Source organism: Onychostruthus taczanowskii, unplaced genomic scaffold (assembly GCF_017590055.1).
Source record: "Onychostruthus taczanowskii isolate IOZ18803 unplaced genomic scaffold, ASM1759005v1 scaffold62, whole genome shotgun sequence".
Lineage (NCBI taxonomy): Eukaryota > Metazoa > Chordata > Aves > Passeriformes > Passeridae > Onychostruthus > Onychostruthus taczanowskii.
In genome coordinates this window covers 2395531-2420705 of record NW_024503901.1, presented here as the reverse complement: position 1 = coordinate 2420705, position 25175 = coordinate 2395531, and the positions used below count along the sequence as shown (strand labels likewise).

General features: G+C 39.0%; 1 protein-coding gene across 1 annotated transcript in view; it reads left to right on the top strand.

Annotated features, from left to right (window-relative positions):
* Window positions 1-25175, top strand: part of KLF12 (Kruppel like factor 12) — a 236016-nt gene that overhangs the window by 58181 nt on the left and 152660 nt on the right. Inside the window, exon 2 of the mRNA XM_041419918.1 lies at window positions 6316-6379. Within this exon, the coding sequence (XP_041275852.1) occupies window positions 6359-6379 (21 nt within the window). The 5' untranslated portion in view covers window positions 6316-6358. The remainder of the gene's footprint in view (window positions 1-6315; window positions 6380-25175) is intronic.

Here is a 25175-nt window from a genome sequence, read left to right as displayed (position 1 = left end):
AGTGGGCCAATGGGTGATGGTATCTGGTAATGCTAATCTGTATTATCAGGGCAAAATAAGAGTAAGAAACCTATAAAGTTAGGATCTTTCCTGTGCAGCATCTATTGTGTCAATCTAGTCTTGATGGAACTGTCCTGCTGGAGAGGTTGATCTTTATCCCTTCCCCCACTGCGGAGATAGAGAATAATCACTAGCAGGTCTCTTCCCTCTTATCCTCCTTGAGGCACAAGCAGTTTTCCTGTGGTTTACCTTCCTTTTCATTTAAAGTTTAACTTCATTTTTAGTACCCCTAATCACATTTGTTTCATATGAAGTCCAAACAGAACATACATAATCCCAGTCTGAGTTAGGAATAACCACTTTTAAATATTAAAATATTATTTTAAATACTTCTTTACCAAACTTTATTTACCAAAAAAAACCATCAAAAATTTGTGACCGAACATGTGCATACTTTTATAATAATATATGTATACAAGTGTGTGTGTATGTGTATATATATAAAAAAAACCCTATAATTTTTGTAACAAGAAAAGGCTCGTGAAGTCTTTAGACATTGTGCACAGGCTGGTAAATAGAATTTTCGTCTAACAGAGTTTGAACTGTGTGTGAGGGTGAGGTGGTGAACTGACAGACCTTGTCCTGCACTGTAACATGAGCATTTCCGTATGTCAGGGAAGCTACCCAAAGTGATGGGTGATTGTGTTTATCACTATTGGTTTCATTTGGATCTAATGAAAAACAATGTCATTCTGTTTAAGCTAGAATTGTGAAGGGAGTATCAAGGTTTCAGAGCTATCCTTTCAAAAAACTGAGTGTCGAAGTTCACTGCTTTTAGAGTAAGAAGCCAAGGAGTTGTATTTGGCTGTGTTTTTCTCTGCTCCCTGCAATTTATTGCACTCTTCTAGATTGGCCACTGATTATTACCTAAATCCAGTCATTTGAGGACTCCATTACTTCTCCAGAGTTTAAGTCCCATTCTGTGTTTAAGATATTATCACTGTGCACATACACGTTTTAATTTCTTTTGTGTACATTGATGCAGTAGCAAGGCTTTTTAAATATTACTGGAAGACATTGTCTTTCTCTGAAACTTTAATAGTTGTCAAACCAGACATGTAAGTTCTAGGGAGATCAAATTGTTCTTGGAATTCATCTTGAAGACTCAGAAGGTCTGGGAGTTACCCTTGAAGCTGTTCAGTTCAGAATAATTCATTAATGTCAAATAAAAGACCCTGTAAAGAATAATGTTTATTCCTCTAAGCCTCTACTGAAGGACTGTGTAAGCACTTGTTGAACATTTATTATAAACCTTTTAAAGTGAGGAGCAGGAGGAACATGGCAGGAACGTTGTGTGTTTAGTTGATTAATTGTTCATCCACATTTGGCCAACTGCATGCTTTTTTTCAATGGAAACCTGTTGTCAGAGTGTAGTGATTTGGGGAAAAGTACCCCAGACATCAGGAAAACAACACTGCTTTATAGTCAGATAGCCAAGGATGCATTTACTTGTGCTACCATGATTCCAATGGCATTGACGTCATTCTGGTTTGGCATTAATGTATTGGAGGCATCGCTCCATGTAGTCTTAGCAAAAACTGGGGCATATGTTTAGGAGGAGCTGTATCATCCCCATCCCAGACGGCAGTCTTCTCAGGTGCCCTAGGGACCAAACAAGTGGCAGAGTTGCTGCTTCTTTCTTTGAATCCTGCTGTACTTTAGTACATGTGTGTGTCTCTTCTCTCTGCTAGATGTCATTCTTTGTGGGAGTCTGGATAAATATTTCAGTCTTTAGGAGTTCAAGATAGCTAGGTATCACCTAGCCACAAGCATCCCACTCTCTACCTCCTGCTTCTCTTTACTTCTATTAAAGTATCTGAAAACCAGAAGTTGAAACATTAAGGTAATTTTCAGAAATATTTACAGCAACTTGAGATATTTTTGTTAAGATGTTACAGCAGAGCAGCAAAGATGTTGTTGTGGGGGCTGGCATATTAAAGACCTTGTTTGAACAGTAGTTGCAATCAAAAATTAGCAAAAACTTCAGCTGGAGACAGAATAACCCTTATAACCTCAGTTGTTAGGATGCATAGCAAGTGATCCTTTGGTCTTGTGAGGTCTGCAGTTACACTTAACCTAAACTGAATGACTTTTAGACTGTACTCTGGGGTTTGTCTTGCAGCTTGTAGTGACTGCTGGTGGGACAGTGCCTTGAATTGGAATTTCACTTTTTTTTTTTTTTTTTTTTTTTTTTACGAAGCTTTGTGGCAAAGTGTATTGGCTGGTTTCAGTGGTGCAGCACTCAGTTTAAAAATATCCTGGGGACCAGACCCAGGTCCAGAAAGGGAGACACTTGAAATGCAGCTGAGGAAGACTTTGGGATTTGCTCAATACAGTGCTGGACTGTATACCAGCATCTCCTATCCTGTATCAGTTTTAAGTGTCAAAGGACTGCTGTGGATTTGTATCTTGTGGTTAATGTATATTTCATGTGTAGCTTGTGCAAAATGTCACTTTGTGAAGTGTATGAATGTCCCTGCAAGAGTCAGAAACGTAGGGAAAAAGAACAAGTGTGTGACTACTCTTACTACAAGGGTAGTTATCCTTAACACTGGGTTGAGGATAACCTGTGTTCATCTCTGAGTAGTGCTGAAACTGAGCTTTCAGTGATCCTGCCTTACCTGATGGCCAGGGTGGTCTTGATGAGTTTGGGAGAAGTCATGCTGGTTTTGGGGAAGTTTGGTGTGACTCAGGGCCCTTGAAAGGGGTTGCACAAGTCAAAATACAGATCTGAGGGCTTTAAAGAAGAAAAGTGCATACTTTGAAAATAAAATAGATGATGTAAGAAGGTGACTAGCCCCACTATGTCCAAATACGGAGTTTGTTTTGTAGCAGAAAAAGTTAGTAAATCCTGATTCAGCAAATGACATAACTTTGCAAATTAGTTGGTATTTTCCAAATGTACGTTCCCATACCTATCTGAATTATAAAAGAGTAAAAATAGCACAAGGAGCAATTTGTTAATATATTAATGTGAGTTTCCTTTAAAATTATCAGTATGCAAAAGATAAGTAAAAGTGATACTAGTGCGGACTTGTGAGCTAATGAACTAACACGGGTTTATATGTTCAAAAGTGTTCTATTTGTAGAGGTATGGCTACCTCTGCATCCATAGGGACTTCTGTCTTTCCTGAAATACACTCAGCATGATTGTCCTGGAATCATGCTCATTAATGATTGTCCTGTCTTCTCATGCTCATTAATGTGGTCCAGGAGTCTTGCTCAGCTCCACCAGGAAGTGTTTCTGCTGGTTGGGGTGGCACTACCAGGGCATCTCAAGACATGATCAAGACAGGTTTTCAAAATGGACTAGGTGTTGCCAACCAAATGTATTTGGTTTCTTCTTGCTGTAGAAAAAGGAATCTAATGTTTGGTGGCATTCATAAACTCCTGGGGTCCTAAAACACTATTTTAAGGTGAAAGTTAGGCTTTGGGTAGAAGAGGATATAATTCAGTGTTTGCTGCTTAAATTTCATTATTTTGGTTGAAGATTATGGTTTGTGCTTTCACTCTGTATTTGAAGAGCCTTTTTAGCGTTAAAGGTTTCAAATTGGAAATACTGTGCAGCTGTCTCGTTGGGTACATTTTCTTCTACTGTGCAACCTGCTTGGTGCAAATGGAAGATGTTTCTACTTGGACTTCAATGTCTGATTTCATATTCCTGATAGTAGAAAGTAACATTTCACTGCAAGGGACTGAAAACCAAAGTCCGTAGCGGGTTTCATGGCAGTGACACGTGTGGCAGAATGGATGGGCCCTTTTTTCATATGCATTTCAAGGTGCTTTCATATGAAGTCAAACCTTTTCAGCACTTTTCAAAATCGGGGCAAACATTTGTGAAGTTACTAGTTAAATGTCATTTTCAGGGGAAAAAGGTTTGCTCTTAATCTTCTAAAAAGCAGCCTAAAATAGAAGCTCTTCCATAGAGGAGAACACCCAGTGGTGCAAGGATGTAGGCAATTTAATGCTTGTTAATTGTGCTGACCCGAAGAGCATTAATAAGCAAACCCAGTGACTTGTCATTGCTAAAGAAGTAGCTTTTCCTTGAGGAGGACCCTTGGACATGATTTAATAACGCAAAAGCACAGCTGCAGCTCTGGCTGGTTGGATAGAGGTTTGTTAGTTCTGAAACACAGACCCATGTTTGCTGTGTCACCATAGCCACCGTAACATAATAGGACTGCAGCGTTGGTGTGTAACTTGAAGCAAAGTTGTGTTGTAGGAACATGTGCGTCTGTGTGCATGTAGAGAGGAGTAATGATGAGAAAACCTGGAGAACTGGAAACAATTACAGGTCAAACTCTGTCTTCTCTCATGGAGACTCCGTGAAGCTTTTGGATACATTGCATTTAATTTAAAAAAAGGAAATGACTAAGTAATTTCCTGTACAGGTTAGGTGACCACATTGTGTGAGTCCAGGATATGGAAAATGTGGTCCAGTTGTCCCATTTTTGGACAAGAGCAGTTATAAACTTAAAGGTGGTTCTTCAAGTGTGCAGTTTTAAAAGGAAAAAAAAAGGAATCTGCTACATGAAATTTTGAAGTAATCCAAATAATGCCAAGGAAGATGAAATAACAAAAGGGAAAGAGAGTCTACAAGATGCACGAGAGAAGACAAATGGTCTGCAACAGTTAGCATGCTTATGGTCTGTTGTATTCAGTTAGGTCAGTGTTTGTGGTGACTTTGCAGCTTTTTATAATTGATACAAGTATTTGAAACTTACTTTCTTCTATTATACTTAATATTTTCTTAGGAATAAAATACAAGTGTGTGATGTTTAGTTGGTATGACAATAACACACTATATGAATGGACTATTTCTATTTTCTTAAGGGAGCTTCTTGTCTTCTTTTCACTGTAGAAGTTTGTGTGGTATTTGGAAACCTGTCATGTTGTCATATATACAGCAGTAATGAAATACTGGAATGTGGTTTAAAATCAGGTAGGTGATGCTCTACTGGCACTTGAAGGATGACCTTATTTTGAATGACAGAAAAATAACAGCAGATTGTTTATAGTAATTCTGACAGCAGATTTAGATTCTTGACTTCACACCATTTCCATTATTAAGAGAGACATATGTAAGTAGCATTTGCTTCCAGATACATGCACATATTCTGTCAAGGGGTTTAAGACATCCTGTCTATTATTTAAATTTCGGACATCTGAAGATTTTTTTTCTCCCCCAAGGCTTTTTTAAAAAAGTTGGACTGCTGGGTTTGTTTATTTTTTTAAACCTGAAGGAGCCTCACAAAACACAATATTTGAATCTCTGTATGCTTTTTTGTTTTACAGATTAACATAGAATCTTAGGATGTTTTGAGTTGGAAGGAACTTAATGTTCATCTAGTTCCAACCTCCCTGTAATGGACAGGGTTGCCACCCCCTAGGTCAGGTTGCTTAAAACCTCATCCAACCTGTCCTTGAACACTTTTAGGGATAGAGCATCCACAGCTTCTCTGGACAACCTGTGCCAATGCCTTGCCACCCTCACAGTAAAGAATTTATTTCTAACATCTAATCTATATCTCTCCTCGTTTCGTTTGAAACATTGTCTTATGGTATATGCCCATTTAAAAAGTCCTTCTCCAGCTCTCTTGTAGCCCTTTAGGTACTGGAAGGTGCTGTAAGGTCTCCCCAGAGCCTTCTCTTCTCCAGGCTGAGCAACCCTAACTCTTTCAGCCCCTCTTCACAGGAGGGATGCTGCAGCCCTCTGTTCTCTGTGGCCCTCATAACTAAACTGATCATGTATCTATAGGAAACGCTGAAAGAAATATATATTCAGATTTTGTGGTGGTCTTGGACAGTTTTTTAATGTGTCACTGTTGGGATTATGCATAGTATTTCTGGGAAATACAGTTTTAAATATGGGTAAAGAATGCTTGCCCTCTGTAGCTGCTGGAAAGTTTACCTGTACAAATGCAGGGTACTGGTACATAGTGGGCTCAGAAGACTAATTAAAGTGGTTGGGATTTAGTGAGCTGAAATAGCAGCGCAGAAGTTAAAAACACAGAGCTTTGACTAAAATCATTAGTTAAGAGGAAACATAAGACTTTCTCCAATATACCTTTTTGTCATATTAATCCATTTTTGTTTGAAGTGCTTATAAAATCACTGTTCTTCTGAGCTCTGTTTTACTGTGGAATAGATGTCTGTGGTTAGATTTTTTTGTATTTACATACACAACATACTTGAGAAATTATTGAACTTCTCAGAAAATACACAAATTAAATGATTTAATATTTTCTTTTTCAGGATTGAAGTGGATCTAGGGACAAATGGATGACTGAATATTCATATGAAGAGGAAAGCCATAAAAGTTGGTTGACATTTTTACAGCCATATATATTATATGTATTAATGCGGGTATCAAAAATTTACACTGTGTTATAAAACAGAATAGCTTAAATAACTGGCCTGAGCTTTGTATGCTGCATTGTCTTTGAGGCAGGGGAGTACTGTAGCTTAACAGCTGTGGCTTAATGCAGCGTTTGCTGACAATACCCGAATATAGTAGCAGAAAACCCAGTAGTACGTTAAGGAAATAGTCAATTCCTTTGAAGCCAGGTGTTTGAATGGGCTCACACATTCTTCCATGCAAGGATGAAGGCAGAAGTAGAAGTAGAATGTTGTCTTCCATTATAGCTACTGACTATGATGCTTAATATGTTGTGGAGTGGCACTCAGATGCCACATTGACAGGTGCTGTTTAAGAAGTCAAACAGGAGATGATCTGTTTGAAAGTTATCTTGGTGCTTTGTTTTCTTGTGATGAGAGAAGATTATTTACACTGTGAATTTCCTCTGATAATAAAAAAGGAAGAAGCTATTGGTAGACCTCCATGACTGGCTACTGGTCTAACACACCAAGCCTTGACCTCTGCCAATCTGAGTTATTGGTGACTATGAGGGATAATCTTTTTCTGGGATGCTATGATAACCAATTAGCATTGAGGCCATTTAAACACAATTGATGCTGCCTGTGGATTTAGACCAGAGCAAATGAATTGTATTGACAAATGCAGGGTCTGGTACAGTGGGATGCAGGGCACAGTCCAGGGGGATGCTGCGCAGCAGCTTGGCTAAGTAAAACATTCTGAAAACTCTAAGAGTCAAGGAGGGGTGTTATTGTGGGAAGCCTGTTCCCTTGAGAGCTTCTGTCAACCTCTGAATCCCAGACAGGGATGGAAACAATCAAAAAACCATCAAAAAATCCGAGGTTTTGTTTTTCAAGAGCAGAGTATTAAATCAATACAAGAAATGTAAGTCTGCAGTTCTGTTAATTTAGCAAAGTGGTTAAAGAGGACAGAGTCTTATTTTTCTCAGTAATAATTCAGTTTTATCAAGCTCTTAATGGTTCAGATGTTTTACAATTTATGAACTACTGACCTGGATGTAGAAGAGTGTAATTCCTTCTTGGGTAAACTTCTTGAGTGTTCAGAACAGGGAATGGACATGCTGATTCCAGATACCTCCAAATTCAGAAGCAGCATAAAATTTGGGGGAATCATCTGTGTCTTTGAATTTTGTTTTCTGAAATAAGAGCCAGCAAAGCAATCTTCAGAAGCATCCATAGAACTTCTCCTTTGTATGCTGCAGGTCCCAGAAAACACCTCTGGCCTCCCAGAGCCAAATTTAAACCCTGATAGAGACAAAGTGGTATTAGTAGCTGTGCAGAAATGTACACAATTTTTTCCATGGGGTCAGGGGCCCATATGCCCACACGAGGCAGCAGTTGTTGCCTGCTAAAACCAGAGCACAAAATCTTGAGGAATTTCTCTTTGGTTTGATTGCTGACAAGTCAGTGGCTGCTGCCCATACCGATGTCTAACAGCTTGGGATGGGCCAGCGTCGTGGCCGAGCAAGCGCTTCCCTGCTCAGATCTCTTGGCTATGAATAGCAGAGGGAAAAACTGATACTTTCCAAACCTTACTTGCATGTTTCAGAAGTGAGGTGATAAGATCTTGTATTTACAAACTTGGGGAGGCATTTCACTGACAGAAAGTGTGAGAGGGTAAAAAACCAAACTAATTATTTGTAAGCCATCTTTGGATATAATTTTGTTACAGTGGACTACTCTTGCTGTCCAGGAGACAGCACAGAGCAGCACTACCATAGTGTGGTAATGTTCTGTGTTGGATTGAGAAGTAACTGGGACAGGCTGTGTCTTAGGTATTTGGTTTGGGAAGTAACACCTGGGCAGAAAAAGTTAGGGATTTTTTTCTTGAGAGGAGCTGTCATGCCAGAGTCTGTGCAGAGGGGGGACGGCTTCCAGATCAAGCAAAAGCAAAAGACTCTTGAAATAATTTTTCCTTTTTGCAGGTTTCTGTAATTGCATGAGAGCTGTATCTCTGGTAGCACTGTATTGCTGTTCCTCTCTCTGCTTTTGCTTTTCTGGTTTAACACAGAGTGTGGAATGAGGAAGGAAGAACTGGAGAACAGGGTGACCTCTTTCTTCTCAAGCCATAGTTCCACTCTCTCATGCCCTTCTGATGACATCCCACAGTAATTGTGGGGAAGCTGCTCTAAATATGTGCAGATAAGGAAAGGGGTACTGAGTTATTTCTTCACATGTATTCTGTTTGGCAGCCTTTGCAAATGTAGGACTCTGAATCCTACTGGTAGTCTTTTATGTTAGGAAAGTACCGTGATTAAATTAAGGTCTCCCCAGAGCCTTCTAAAAAAGAAGAAAAGAAAAAAAAAAAAAAAAAAAAAAAAAAGTGGTTACATGGAGGAATTTGAAGTTTGAGCTAAAAATTTCTTTTTCCTTTTCTGGGAAGAAATGATTCCAGAAAGCTTAAGCAACAGGGATGGAGAAGGCTTCTCTGTGGTCACTGTTATGATCAGTTGATAAAAGTTCTGGCTCCAATAGGGAAGAGATTGGATTTCAGCCAGTACCCTGCCTTAGCTTTTTGTTTTATTGCTCCTCTACTAATCTAGTTTTGAAAGATTTTCACTGCTAACATTAAAATGTTGCTGTATTATTGGGAGTGTAAACAACTTGTGTTGCATTGACTGTATGTTATATTGGTATATTTAAGGTCTTCCTGGGCCTGCCTCAAAATATATGTAAACGTGGTGTTGTATAAATAAGTGATATCCAAGCATATATGCAACTGATGAAGGAAAAATGGGCATAATTCTTATTCTCATAAAATGAAGTTAGATAAATACCTAGCAGAAAAATATGCAAAAGTAAACCTGACAGCATATGTGTATACAGAATGCTTGCAACTTAAAATGCTTCTGCATTTTCCATAATACTGACAGCTGCATCCAGAGGTTCATTTGTCTGTTGAATCAGATATTTAACGTTTGTTTTTCAGTGTACAGTGGCTGAATGGGGGTGTAGGAGGAATGAGACTTGGGTAGGAACTGGCAAGGAAATGGGTACCTGACAGAGAAAAACTATAGCTCAAAGGTTTTGGGCAAAATAAAGATCTAAGACTTCAAAACTAGGTAAACAGGACTGAAAGAAGGTCAGAGAGCAAAACTAAAGGGATCGTTCAGATTGGAAAAGCACAGATCCAGATTGGAAAAGCACAGATCTGGGTTGTACTTAATGAGTGACCATGGGTGCAATCACACGACTCACACTGTGGTTTCATAAACAGCTCCTAGAAATAACACTGGGCATTTCAGTTGATCAGGTTTAATGATGTTTTAAGTTATTTAATGCTGGAAAAGTGATGAACAACACTGAGTTTAGTGGTGTAAGGATGACTCCTGATTTTCTGTGTGTCATGTTTTCAAAAAAAACCAAACTAAAGACATCCAAGAGCAAACTTTAGCTCAACTGTATAGAGGACGGGACTCAAGGAGGTGGTTTTTGAACTATGTTGAAAGCCCACCCCGTTTCAGAAATCTCCCAACCTCTTATGTGCCCTTGCCTCGCCTCCTCTGGCTCCTGCATGTAGCAGGGCATGGGAGGGTGCAGAACCTGCTAGCTGCTGGTTGCAGGCCTGGGGCTCTACCCCATGCTCCACTGCCGGCTGGGCAAGCTCCTGGGTCATCTCATCTGACTCAGGATCTGCCCTGGTTTTGTGTGGAGTTTGGATTCATTGGACTTCATCTTTTTGCTTTTTCATGCTTTTTAAAGTCTGGTCATGATAAAAAAATGTCTTTGTAAAATGTATTTGAGAATGTTTCAAGGAAGTTTTATGGTTTTATTTGCATAGTCAGTATAGTGGTAACAGTGTGGTGATATGTTTGGTTTTTCTTGTCAGCTGTCCCCTCTGTATTGCAAACAAATGCAGTTTTTTCTAGAAAGAAAGCAGCTGTTCTTAAGGAGTCTTTCTCATCTAGCATCAGTCAATGGATTCTTGGAATATAATTATGACTAGAAACATCAACTTGGTAAAATATATTAATCTTGAGGGAATTACTTTGCACTGACCATCAATCTTTTTGTCGTGTGCTTTTCAGTTTAGATTACTCTCAGGCAAAGAGGCTGTAGTTTGATGTTTTGTCTTAATTCATTGTGATTATAAATTAGTTGGGTAAAACAATGTAACAAATGACTACTTAAAAATGACTGATGGCCCCATTCAGCAAGGCAGGGGGCTGTGAAGTTCTTTTGGTTTCATCTGTTGTCTAGCGTTTATCAAGATGGGTCCCTTAACAGTTGATTTTTAATGAATATTTCACAATGTAAATAGATAGCAGGCAGTTATCTGGAGTTCCATCATATCCATTTGAGAGATCTGCTTTTACTTGCTGTCACTGAAAAATGTAAAAGTTAATGCTGAAACTGTTGAGTGGGAGGAAAGCTTTTCCCCAAATCTTATGTTGCAGAAAGGGAGGAGCAGCAGTGGTTTTCTTTCTTTTCCTATTCCTTACATCAGCAGCCACATACTGTGCTGTCTCTTGCTCCTGTCTTTTCCCACTGGATGCTGTAGGACTGTGCATGGTGCACACTGTAGCCCCAGGTTTACTCACTGTAGGCTCAGCCCTACTGCAGGTGGGGTCAGGTGAATTTGGAGCTGGTGCCTATGACTGAAAAATTGCTGGGGTCATTTCCAACACTAAAATTTTCCAAGGAGAAAAAGGCATTTAAGATGGCTGGCAACAAACCACTTCAGCTTTGTGAGTTTACCTATTAGCTCTTTGCTGTTTCCCTTGCATTTCCAAAGTTACGGAATGATTGCTGGAAAAACCCTGGTGTTCTTATTAGGCTTTCCTTATGAACAGCAGTACAAAATTTGTTCTATACAGTTAATTTTCTTCATTTGTGCCAGACAGATGCTTTCATAATCTTAGTTTATTGTTTACGGATCCTGGGTCTTGCCTACATTCCATTCATTTCCTAACTCTTTTGGTGACACACGTACATGTAGATTATGGACAAATCATATTTAGCAGTTGGCTTGTGATCTGATCTTGTTTAAATAAAATTGGGCTATTTGTTTTTGTATTTAGTTTCTGCCAGTGTGGATCAGGGATAAAACATCCATGGGGTATCCTAACTATTGTCTTTAAGTTTTATACATAAAAATGCAGACATTTCAGAAGTGTTATTTTACTAATTGAAGATAGCTGTGGTCTTTTTGCACTCTCACTCTTCAAAAGGCATAGAAAGTAGGCACGGGGTGAGTTAAACTTGCCCTGTCAAAGCCTGGTCTTCTGCAAAATCTCAAGCTTTGCTCTAAAATCAATACATATTTTCATGTTATAAATAAGGTTGTTTTCTCAAATAGTCAGAGCAAAGTTGCCCAAAAGGCTTTGTTCATAACTGGAAGAAAGGTCTTTGGCTCAGTAGTGGTGTGGAGGGTTTGCATCCAGTGACTACACAGACTTCTGCTCTGCTTGGAGCTGCTGTGGAATATTTTGAGTGTATTGGTTTTTGAATTAAAATGCTTTTTATTAAACACTTTTTTGAAATAGGAAGAATGGAGAATTGCATAAAAGAGGATGGTAGCAATTTTCATGTGAGGTGATGTGTGGGAGAGTAAGGCAGCTCACATTATAGTGAAGTTTACAGGAGAGTAGTTTGTCTAGAATTGACAAAATGTGATAAAAATGTGGAATATTTAAAATGTTCTTTTACAGTTCAAGTCATGAAAATTACTAAATGTCATTTTCAAGCAAAGGTAGATCTTGCTGGTGTTGCCTGGATCACTTCTCCATGAAGAGACAGGTGGTGAGGATGGTCTGTGGGTAGTAAATTATGGATGTAGGTGAATGCTGTTTAAGAGCTACCTTTAGCACCTACTGACATAACTAAGTTCTGCAGAGTGCTGTTTAATCTACTTCTGAAAGTTAATAGATAACCCTTTATGATCTTACTTAGTGAATGCATTAGCATCTATAATTTGTATTACTTACTGCTGTTGATGGTAAGGCTTGGGGTGTGGTAACTTCATCTGATTAATTAAGGTCATAGGGAGCTTTTAAATGCATCCTGTGATCACCATCCTCCTGTAAATGTTGCTTTGTTTTTTGAAGTTTGAGGATTTTTTTGTCGGGTTGAGGGTTTTCTTTGGTTTTTAATTCATTTTGGGAGTGAAACAAATATGAGAAAAACTTTATCTTGAAAAGATCAGCAAGAGCTGAGAGCAGAGTTAACAAAAACTAGCCTGTGAGCATAAAATAACAAACAGCTTTATAATGTGGGCAAAGACACCCTTGGTTCCCATTTCTGGTGTTGAAAATGTGTGGTGTGTGTTGGTGTTCCCCTGCTGGGAGGCGGAGATGTGTTAAAAACAGTTCCTGCATCTCAGGGGCAGAAACTGATACCGTGGCCTCTTGTCTCCAAAATTTGTCTTGTAGGCTATATATGAAGTAAAATAGTGGAAACAGCCTAAGGATCTAGGTGAGAAGTTTTCAGATGAGCATTTCCTTGTTTCAGGCTATAGTGGGAAGCGAGCCAAGAGTGTTACTGCTTTAGCTTAGATCAGGAAATGCTTCCATCCGTGTCCTGGCCCAGCAGGCTTTGTTTCACCTCATGGCATGGCCCAGGGCTGCACAAATTATTGGAAGAAACCTGGTTTGGTGTTTCCAAACCACTTTGTGTTTCAAACCACTTTCTTCAGTTCCTTTTTCAGCCTTGACAGCTCTTCTGGGGACTAGTTCTGGCTGATGGGACATAATTCACAGAGAACTAGATTGCGAATACCTGAATTCATTCTTCTAATTTTCAGTCATTTTGCGAAAGGCTCCTGTCTTCTACTAGTCAGCATAGTCTGTCTTCTACTAATAAGCATCTCCAGAGGGCAGTCCTTCCCATGGGATTTTTCTGTCCTCCCTGAAGGGACATCTGTTCTGCCTGTAACATATGATGGTACAGACACTGTGAGTACACGACGCTCCACTGTGCTGAGCTCATTCTCCAGCCCTTGGGTTTCCAAAACACCCCTGAGCATCCCTGCTCTTGCAGCCTGACTTCTTTGCTGCCACACAGTCTCTTGGGAACAAAAGAGCAGTCACCATGATCATTTCACCTTTTAATCCTAGTGCACTTAGTGAACAATTTACTAATTCTAGTAATAACTAAATTTATACTACTCCAGAGAGGGAAGCACAAGGCACTTAATTTCAAAGCTGTTTGACAAGACCATTTTAATGTGTGTATTTTGAGAAGTATGACACCAGTTTCCAAAGTGCCTAATGGGGACAAAAATGTTTAAATTCATACTCTCCGGTTTTCAGTTTCCAAGAAACAGAATAATCATAATTTCTATTGAGTATGGTTCATCAAATAAAACAATTTAAAAACAGATGTACAGGACTTGCTACTTCAGCTTATTTAATAATGACCTCTATCTGGTCATTAGTTATAAGCATGTAAGTTTTGCATGGGGAAAAAAAAGATGCTTCTCTTGTGTTGAGATATTAATTCTCAATGTTATGAACCATCACAACTAATTGCATTTTGGAGTTAATCATTTCTTTGTGATGAGGAGGGGAAGGATCTTCTCCATCTGAACAGTGGTGCTGATGAAAATACATCGAACCATACTGAAATATTGTGTATTCTTGCTTTCTTTTCCTACATATCTGACAATAAGAATTTAGTGGTAGAAATAAATGCATTTGGATTTTAGTATCTTTTACATCCTGTGGAGAGCATGATGTTGAACAATGGCAATTTGTCACTTCTCTTATGATGGTGTAGAAGAATGTGTTAGAATTCAGTAGCTAGCACATAAGGAAAAGACAGTTAGCTTAATACTGATATCCACTGCTAACAGACCTGAATAATGATTCCACTGGGTATGGTATTTCCTGTACCCAAGGACATATGTCTAAAAGAGAAAACAAGCTTCCAGTATTAATCTAAATCTCCACTCACTCTTGTGCTTCCCATGTGATGATTCATGAAGTCTTTCTTTTGCAGAGGTCTGGTGATGAGTCAGGAAAGGGCAAGTTCTCTACTTTGAGACTGTCACCTTCTTTTGAACTTTGCTATTTACTGAAGTTTTTTGATGTTCAGTTGGATAGCAGTCAGCTGCAGCTGTGATTGCAGTCAGCTGTGATGGACATGTGGGCATAGCTCCAGTGAGAACAGAAGCCTGGGCTTTCAGGCATTGTAGGTAAATGTGCTGAGTTTCCACCTTAATTTTTAAGTAATATGGAAGTGTTTCAGTATTTATATTAGGAAACAAAAACAAATAAAAAAAACCCTAATGAAAAGGCTAAAGACATGATAAAAGGTGTCTTAGAAATAGCAAGATAGAAAACATTATTTTTTTCGTTGGCTTTGTTTTTCCTTTTATTTTTAAGAGTATGGTACAGCCCTCAAAACCCAAACATTTGGAGTACAGTCTGAATTTCATTTAAAATCATATGAATTTGGGATTTGGTGTTTCTGAAGTGAGATTACAGTGAGAATCTCTCTTGCAAATTAAGTAGTAAGGAGTGCCTGTTGGACTTAGGAAGATGAAAATTAACTTAGATGTGTAGGTTGTCTTAAGTGCAGTGGAACTGAGATGATGTTTGCTGAACTACTCTTTGGAGATTTACATAATGGATGAGATACAGGAGCTCCAGGCAGCATGACAGTGGAGTTTATTTTATCTCAGGATGTAAAACAAGTGAATTGCCTTAATAGTCTCTGCAGAAAGCAAGGGTAATCTTTCCTTTTTTTCTTTATTTTTTTTAAATACGGAGAAAGAGAGCCAGAGAGTTCACAATATCCTGGCTGTTCATGTGCAAGGAACCCAACCTTTCTTTAGAATGATCTGAATCAATTCAGCCATCGTGCTTTCTTATTGAGGAATTCCAAAGCTCTTCAGGGAGGACAAGCAACCTACATCTCTAAAAATATGTCTGGTATGTAGTAAAATGAGATGATAATTCATGGCTTGATGTAAGATGCTCATAACAGGTTGGGTAATTATTCTAACTGTTATATATTTAAATATATGGAAAGCATTTATAAACCAAGCATACCTGCTGTTAGTTCTGTAGTTGTAATGATAATTTCAAAAGTTTTAGAGCCTTTGTAATTTCAAAGTGGGTGCATTTTTGGAAAGAAGCTTTAGTGTTGAAAGGCTGCAGGATTTAATTTTTTATCAAACCAATTTACCCACTTTGGTTGGTGTGGAGGTTTCTGTTTTTCTACTTCAGCTGATAATATCTCTTCAGCATGGAAAGTGGACAAGCAAACACTGGAAAAGTAAAATAGTTAAGTCTAGGTGGTAATAACAACACCCAATTCCTGTTGTATCCTTGTCAGTTGTGTATTTGGCTTCAAGCAAGAATTGGACTCTTATGTTATTCTGAATATAAATGTGCCATTGCTCTTTGATCTTTAACAAAACTTCCTAACGATCAAGGCTACTTAGCACTTTTGCTCGAAGGAAAAGATTTACTTTTGGGCATAGCAAGTTTCCAGAAGAGTTAATGATGTCCTTAGGTTCTGGTTTTAGTGAGCTGTATGCAGCTTAAGAATTTTTTGTATTAATCTTATGTCAATTGCTAGTTCTTCTAGAGGAGCCGGGGCAAGTATTTAATTATACAATGTTGCGCAGGAAAAAGGCATTTATTTACCTAATGTGAAACCAGGTTATCAGAAAAAAAAGTCAGAATTTATCGAGCGTAGTATTATGTGAGTTTCTGCTTTTGTTAATGAAGAAACATATTTCCAGTGATTTCAGCAGTGATGGACAATAGCTAATCAATCTACTAGGTATGCTGTGCTCCGCTCTTAATTCCCAGATGCAGACTGGGATTAGTTCTGCCAGATTTCCTCTGGATGCTGGATAGCATTTATTGTTTATCAGTGGATGTACAAAGTTAGATTTTTCTTTTTGCCAGTCGAGTTTTTTTTTCCCTGTGTTTCTAGTAAATGTGTTATTTCTGTCAAGTCACAAGTCTGTATCAGTAACAGTTACTGCAGTGTGGAAGGAAGGGCACCAATGTGATAACCAATCTGCTTATGTTTGCTGGTGTCTCTCCACAGTGCCAGCCTGGTGGGATCAGAGACCAAGGAATCTTTTATAAGAACGGAGTTGTTTTCATCAGAAAGTGTTTCAAAATACTGAAATTCTTCCACCCCGTTGGCTCTGAAATCTCCCACGTGGGGATCCTTAGAGTAAATAAATAAAAGATCATACCAGGCAAATGTGATTTAAAGTGTTTGTAACTGTTCCCCAAACAGCATTAAAATCTTAAATATGATACGAGCAAGGCAAACAAGGGGAAAAGTTCACTTCAGCCTCCAGACTTTGTATTTGCACTGTGTAGCTATGCAGCACAGACCCTGTGTACACAGGAGAGGATTCTAAAGAGTCCTGGTGTCCGAAGAACATCCCTCTGGATTGGGACAGCTTCCTCATGTCATACTTTTCCACAGCTTGCCCTTCTTTGGGCTGTGTGTACATTCGTATCAGCGAAGTCTCTTATTTGTAATCCAAACCCAAGTGGCCTACCAGTATTTGCCTGCACAGAGACAGAAATACTAAATGGTTTGAGCTGGATGGGACTTTAAAGATGCCGCTCCACTGCTGTGGGCATGGACACCTTTCACTAGACAAGGTTGCTCAGAGCACCATTCAAACAGGCTGTGAACACTTTAGGGATGGGGCATCCACAGCTTCTCTGGGAAACCTTTTCCATTGCCTCACCAGCCTCACAGTAAAGAATTTTTTCCTAGTATCTAATTTAACCATACCCTCTTTGTTTGAAACCATTCCCCCTTGTACTATCACTGCATGCACTTGTAAAAAGTCTCTCTCCATCTTTCTTGTAGGCCCGCTACAGGTACTGGAAGGCTGCTGTAAGTTCTCCCTGAAACCTTCTCTTGTCCAGGCTGAACAATCCCAATTCTCCTAGCCTTTCTTCACACAAGAGCTGTTCCATCCCTCTAAACATTCTAGTGTCCCTCCTCTGGACTCACTCCAACAGGACTGTGTCCTCCCTGTGCTGGGACCCCAGAGCTGGATGCAGGGTTCCAGTTGGGGTCACAGCAGAGCAGAGGGGCAGAATGCCCTCCCTGTCCCTGCTGCCCACGCTGCTTTGGATGCAGCCCAGGACACGTTTGGTTTCTGGGCTGTGAGTGCCCATGGCTGGGCTATGTCCAGCTTCTCACCCACCAGCACCCCCAAGCCCTTCTCTGCAGGGCTGGACTTGATCTGCTCTAGCATGACTGTGGTGGTTTTGTTCATTTAGTTAAATATCCTGAAGGTTTGAGTTGCAAAAGTTTACAAGTTGTACAGATCTTAAAGAGTAAGCATTTACTGCTTGTTGTGTTGTTGTACCATTAAATGTGTGCTGCCTTCGCCTCTGAGATAGCAACTCAGAAATGCTTATCACATTTTGATGAACCTGTATTCCTTGCTAGTGAGGAGTGAAGCCAGGCATTTCCTGTATTGGCTTGTACTGCTTTGAACCCTGGGGAACATTCCAGATAGTCAGCCAGGATTCTGCCTGTATGGGTGCAGGTTACTACTCACTTCTTAGTAGACATTTTGGAGTGATCCCATCCAAGTATAAACCTTTATATCTGACCCTGAAGCAGTTGTATGGTAGAATGGAAAGGATTTTTTTCTAGTTCTAAAAGGCTTGCTTTGCCCTTTGTATTAGGGTTATATGGGACTTGATAATTAGATATAGTCACAACAGCATTAACAGTGATGTCTTTGATTAATCTAGCAGTTCCTCACTTGAATGGGTGATATGACTTTTTTTTTTTTTTTTTTTCAGAGTTGTGGTATATTCTGGTTAATACTTAAGTTTGTGCTTTGAAGTAAGAGATTAATCCATTGATTTTGCAAGTATTCTTTCATGTTGCAAATAAATGTAGAGTTCTCTTATTCTTCAGACATGTGACCAACTGAGAGTTATCATTACTTAAAAAAAAAAAACCCAACCAAAACAATAACAAAACCACCATAAACTCCCAAACAAGTGACAAAATACAAGCAGGAACCACCACCCCTGAATGTTTTGGAGACCATCTTAAACTTAAAAATAAATAATGGTAAAATTTCACATTTTTCACTTAAGAGTAGATAATTTATTCTCCCTGGCACCAAACAGGTAATAAAATTACCAAGCTTTTTTCTAAAATTCTTGAAATTATGAATTCATTAATATCTTCAGACAGTATGGAGTATACCTCAAAATACTAAAGTCATTCACATGCTCAGACATTGGATGGAAGTCTTGATGGTGCTGAGCCAGGCGATGAACATTTTAGGAAACAGCACTAACAGAGATGTAACTTTGGTGCTTTTCGTCACAAAACCCAGATTCTTTTAGCTGAAGTCCGATGAGGAGTGATTTTTAAGAAAAGGTATGTTTTCATGAGAAAAATTCTTAAAATTATTTTTACTTTACGTGTGAAATGGTGACTTGGCATGAGCTTTCAGCATAGAAAGCATTCTCGTGAATCAGCTACATTGATTGAGGGAATCACTCACCAGATTTATGTCCAGCATCATTCAGTGTCTGATAAACACTGCTCTTGAAACAACTGTGACTGTGGTTTTAGTGGTGAGAATATTTTAGTAATGTTTATTGAATTTTAGCAACCAGAATAATGATGGAGGTAGTTTGTCATGGTATTAATGTTTGAGGTCTGGGTATCTTCAGAAAGATGCAGTATACATAACACTCTATCTCTGTACAGAGATCGTTGTTTAAAAATATGAGCAACTTAACCCATCCAGTTCTTGTGGTGCAAAGTAAATCTAATAAAAGCATTTTAGTCTATGTGAGACATAGCTAATGTGGACAGAAAATCGTTTTCATCATTTTACACAGTGTAACTAAGCCACGTGTTGGGAATAAATATGTGATTTATACAGGCACAATTTCTTTTTATGTCCTAATGAGAAATGTTAAATATATTAGTGTGACTTGGGGCTTGACACATGCTCTAAAGGCTATGTATGATGCCAAGCAACCAATTATCTCAGTGCATTATTTCTTGAAAGCCTTGACATGGTAAGGTCACTATACATTTTTAAAGGAAGCGTGATGCTAGGTTGATACAGGATGAAAGGATGATACAAATAACAACACTTGGTTAGATCTTCCTGCTGTGCAATGTATAATCAGGTGCTCTGACTTCAAAAACACTAATGAGGATTTAAAGACCCAGTGGTGCACATTTAGCAGTCACACATGATTCTATCAAATGCTGTTGCAAAGGGTGCCTCTGATGCAAGGCAAAAAAGTTCAAAAAGCAGGTAAGAATGAATAGTTTTATTGTATAGCTTGGTGTAAATCTTCTCAGCATTTCAGTGAGCACAGCAATTGGTTGCAGTGTGCTGGTGCTTTGCCAGGTGCTGTTGTTTGGCTGTGATTTTTACCAGTTGTGAAGCTGGCCAGCAGCAGCAGCATGCACGGGCAGGCTGTATCACTGCGTATTCAGCAATCGAATAGTCACTGAGAGGAACAAAGGGAGAGGGCTCTGAAGTTACTGTTTGAAGTTCATACTAAGCTGTATATGCCGTGTGCTGACCATCTCATTCACCTCTACAGTAAATGTCAGGGAGTGAAATCCTGCAGAAGAGCAGACGGTGGCCTACCTAGCTTAAGGTACCTTTTGACAGTGATCCGTACCAGTTACTTGGCAGACGAATGTCAATTCATTCTGGAGTGCAGCTCTTGAGACCAGAATGCCATGGTTTAGAGCTGATTTAACTTTGATGTTTTTGGCATGTATTATCCATAAAAAAAAGACATAAAAATAGAAACGTGTTTTCTGTTAGAAGAAATGACCATCTACCTTACCTGCTTCTGCTTTCATTAGTCAATAATGGATGCTTAGGGAAAGGCTGTAGCAAGGCTGTTGTGTGAGTGATGATATTGCCCCAGTACCTCTTCCAAGTTTGCATAGCCAGAGGTTGTATCTATATTTTTGTGCTTGATGATAGCTTTTGGTAAACAAATCTGGAGAAAAGTCCAATTGTTTTTCAACCAATATCCAGCCCATCAGAAAAGCAGACTTGTCATGAGACCAGCTTCTCTCTGTGTGTAAGTTACGGCTTCCAGTGCAAATCCAGTGCAAATCCAGTGCAAAGCACCTATTTGAGTAGGAGGTTGGACTGGAGGTCTCCAGAAATGCTTTCCCACTAAATTATCCTACAATCCTAAGAAAAAAACAACTTGGCTATAGCATTTATTGTTCCCCCAGTTGTTCCGTGATATTTCATGCTGTAAAATGACTTGGTATAAATGAATTATGCATTTGCTTGTCTTTTGCCTAGACACACACTCATATATTTTGTTTAAACCTCTGATTTAATATAACTGCCAAGTTGGATTGGCTTTCTATAGCAAATTCAGTATATCTGCCTTTTAAAGAAGTTTTAATGAAAGTTCATAGTGTCTGTTAATGTACTACTTGTATATCTCTTTCTGATCTTTTCCAGATTTTTATGGCTCTGTCTAGAATTACTTAAGCTATTCTTTAATCTTGAAGTTTGCCATTATTTTGATAATTTGCAGTAATTTTGTGCAGAGCATTTGTTTTTTAAACGTGTTTCAGGAATCACAGTTTCTTTGAGAATCTGTGGGAAATGCATGTTGGCGACATTTAAAACTTGTTAATTAGAAATTCTTAGCACTTAATTAGAATTGTCTTTAAAATGGGCCCTAATTCTACTATAATTTATTGCTTGTGGAATCTAATTTGGCAGTTTTGTACATAAGCATTTTGATAATTCTGTGTTGAGTAAGAAAGTACCTCGTGAGTAGTTAGGTATTGGCTTGATCTAGTAGTTGGTGCAACCAATCTGAGATCAAAGTGTTATTTTATACAATTTTTAAAAATATTTGGTGGACACTTGCAAATTCTTATTAATGAATTGAGGTGCTTTGTATTTTATTCACTAAATGAACAGAAGTCAAGAATTTCCCCTTTTTTTGAACTGTGTTTTCCGTTTTTTTGAGCTTTGTACGACTCACCAGCTTTAATATTAGTATTTTCTCAGGAGTTTCCACTGAAGCATGTGGGGAGCAGGAAAAACCTCAAACTGTTGTTAAATAAAACAGAGATTGGGTTGAGACAGTGTGTTAAACATTTGCAGTTTGGGAGTTCCATCACAGCATACACCCTTTCTTTAAACATGTCAGAATAAGCAGTGAATTTGCTCCATGGTGAGAAGCAGGTACAGCAATTGGCGCTCCTCCACACACGTGTAAGGTGTGGGGAAAGGGCATGGAGTAATGCTTAGTTTTTGGCATGTAGTTCAACTTTTTCATCTGAGTGTGCAATCATTTAGTTTTGTTTAATTAATCCTGCGTTATTTTGGCCTGTCCTTGAATCAAATGTGCTTTATATATGCTTTTGCTAACTGACTGTGCTTCTGAGGCTGAGACTGTGGTCACAGCTCTAACTGGCAGCTGGAACAGGGCCATTGAAAGAGCACTTGGTTTCACCACTTACTGCCTGTAGTATCTGTGACTTTGTACATGAACTGTGACAGATGGTTTCTGAGGCTCTGTGTGAACCTTCTGTCTGCTTCGTGGGTGTATCCTATGATACCTGGTGTTGGAAGGTGCAACTGCACACAGGGTGTCCTCCTTCTCCTCAAGGCTGCTGTTCCTGTCATGGGCAGCATGACAGGCTGAGCTGGAAATGAGCCACTGACTTCTGGGAACAAGTTGTTCTCTTATGGGTGTCATATACTGCTCTATTTTTAATAGTAAGAAACCCCAAAAGTTTTTTAAAAACTGCGTGCAAAGTAAACCTGAAATAAAAAATAAATCTTACCTGAAATTCCTGAATTTTAGTTGTTACAAAGGCTGGCTTTTTCTTGTTTTCCTTTTCGTTCTGCCTCTGTGTTGGAGCTCCCAGATCAGTGAGAATCAAGGAATTACCTTTACTTACGTGCTGCATAGAAGCAGTGCCATTTGCCTAACATGTCTGTGGCTCAGCTGCTAGAAGGCACTAGGTGTATTTAACGTTGGCATAAGCTTATATTGCTCTTGTTCAGGGGATACAGTTTGTAATGTCTGTGGTTTATAAGAAGCCAGATTTTGGCCCTGACCGTCAATTTATTGCCATGTTTTATTTTAGGGGAGTGAACGTGGCACCTGGAGGAGAAGCAGTTTTGTTGCTGAGCTGAAAGGTTGGGTATGATCCCATGCAGCAGTGGGACAGACAGTGTTTGTTTACTTTGAAACACAAATGGCAAGGGCCGATGTAATTTCTGAAGCAAGTGATGATACCCAGCCTATGAAAGTGCTTACGTGGCTGTTTCACTGCTCCCTCTGGAGCTTTGCAGTTGTGGAACTGAAGATGTTGTTGCTTTGAGGTGATGGTCCCTTTGGACTGCATGGAATGATGGTGCCAAGCAGATCCTGTAGAAATCATCTTCTCTTCTTGCCAAAGAGCAACAATGTTTGGCCTGCCACATAACATCTCATGCACAAATTTTGGACTAAACCGTTGACTGCTGCTACATGCTAAATGTTCCTTCTATTCTCCAGCACACAGAGTCTATGTTGTATCTGTCTTTATGGAAACACACTTTGCACAGTGGAAGGTAGGGGAACTGTGCCAGCCAGCTCTCTGTGCTGTCAGCAGCTAATTTTCTGACCAGAGCAGGTACAGTCAGAATTCAGAGTAAACTTGTCGTCACTGTGTATCTGCTGGCAAGCTCCTGGGCAATGCCATTTAATATTAATTTGCTCAGCAAGTACAAAATAGTCACAATTTGGACAACAGTGAAGGTAACCTTTAAGTAATACGTGCAGATTTGGTCAGTGTAATACTAGAAAAATTATCCTGTTTCCTGTTCCATTTTTTTTTTTTTTTGCCAGGTGGTGAGGTTTGCTTTTAATTTTAAGCCTTATTCATCTTCAAACTCTTCTTTAAGCTCTTCTCTACTTTTGAGGGCAGTTGACATAAGACATTAGAACACTGCTTTGGAAATTGAGCAAGAATTTTTTAAAAACACTTGTCTTATAATAGTGGTCAAGGAGAAGTGGCAGTCTAAATCAATTAGTAGGGTTATTAGTTGTTGTTGATTTTGTTGGCTTTTTGGGAAACAGTAATGAGTTTTGGCTTGATAGTAGTCTTTACTACTTGCCTGTACTAAAAAAACCCAAAGGAGAAACTATCAAGAGTTTATTTTACTATTACGTATCAAGTGTTCTGAAGAGATGTCTTCTAAAATAATTCTGGTGTAAAGATAAATGTAGCACGTGCTTTCTGCCCATGTACCCTTTCTTAAATATGTGCCACTCCTAAATGATGGCTCTTTTCCCACTCTCTTTTTGATGGAGAGGTTGGGCTTTTTTCATTATGTGGGACTTTTAAGTGTAAGGTTAAGAAAATACACAGATACTTAATGAATCCTTGGATATTCACAAAAATCCAATATTCTGTGCATGTTGTATTAGAAGGTAAACAATGAAGCCATTAATGTTGATAAAAGTTAAATGTGAGGCTTTGGTGTAAGTACTGTTGGTTGTAACCTGTTGTGTCTGAATTCCATACCACAGGAAGGATCCATAATTCTTTGTAGAAGCACTAAAACTGACGGGACAGCAGAGCTGATGTAAAGGGATTTTAAGCCATCACAGCTGATAGGGTTGCCTGCTGAGTTTGGGAAACAGCAGATTGGCTTCTAGTTGCCAATGCACTTGATGATCCTCTGTCACCTGGAAGTTGCTCATGTCTCTTCAGTTCTATTTATATTCCCAAAAACTAACCTAAACCCAAGCTAATAAAAAAGATTTTAGCAGCAAAATTTGAGATCTTTGTTATCTTCACTGAATATTGTCTCGACATGAAGTCTTTTCCTGGAGACAGATCTGTAAAAATAGGTTGCAGATTACAACATAGCTACATCCTTAGGGATTTGAGTACTTCATAATTTTGGAAGTCTGCTGTTTTCAAAATCAGTATTATTTTCTTCAAGAGATCTAGGCAATGGACTAGGAATTTGAGAAACTTGTTTTTCATGTGCACATCTTTGTACTGGTATGAGTGGGATAAAGCTGCACATGGTCTGGTATTCCTAGCAAGGATCTGAGCTTGGGAGCATGTGCTGAAGGCCAACCCTTGCATGTGCCTCAGGCACTGACAGCATCAAGTCACAGCCGCTGTTGAGGTCTGGATTCTACCTGGCAGGCACAATTGTAATAAGAGACCACACTCAGAAGCCTTTGAAAAGCTTAGAGCTGAGATGCCTCCCTGTTCACTGGATGCCTTGTAGTCTGTGTCCTTCTCACCAAAGAAAATTAATTTTGAATTGAAATGAACTAGAATCAACCCCACCCAGTTTCATATGAAAACAGTAAGAAGTCTAAGGCTTTATTTAACGTTTTTCACATAAATTGTTTTGGCTTTCCTTGAAGCATCAGTAAAGGCAAACTGTAGTTTGCTGGTGAGTTTGACTGAAAATTCAAGTTTGGACTAAAATACAGAACTACCAGAATCTCTGCTTTCATTATGAACATTTCACACAGCTGTGGATATAATTACATATGATGAAGATCTTATGGCAAGACATGGGCTGTTACCTCCAGTTCCCTGGAAGAACTCCCAGTTAAGTGATTCTCTTCTAGCCACATGAATGTACTTTCTTTAACTGGTATGTTTCATCCTAGGGAGAACTGCATTTAAGTGAATAACAGATCTCGTTGTATGCTGTATAAAGGTCTTCAGAAAACTAAGTTAGTTGACAGGTTTCTTTGGCTTCCTCTCCCTATGAA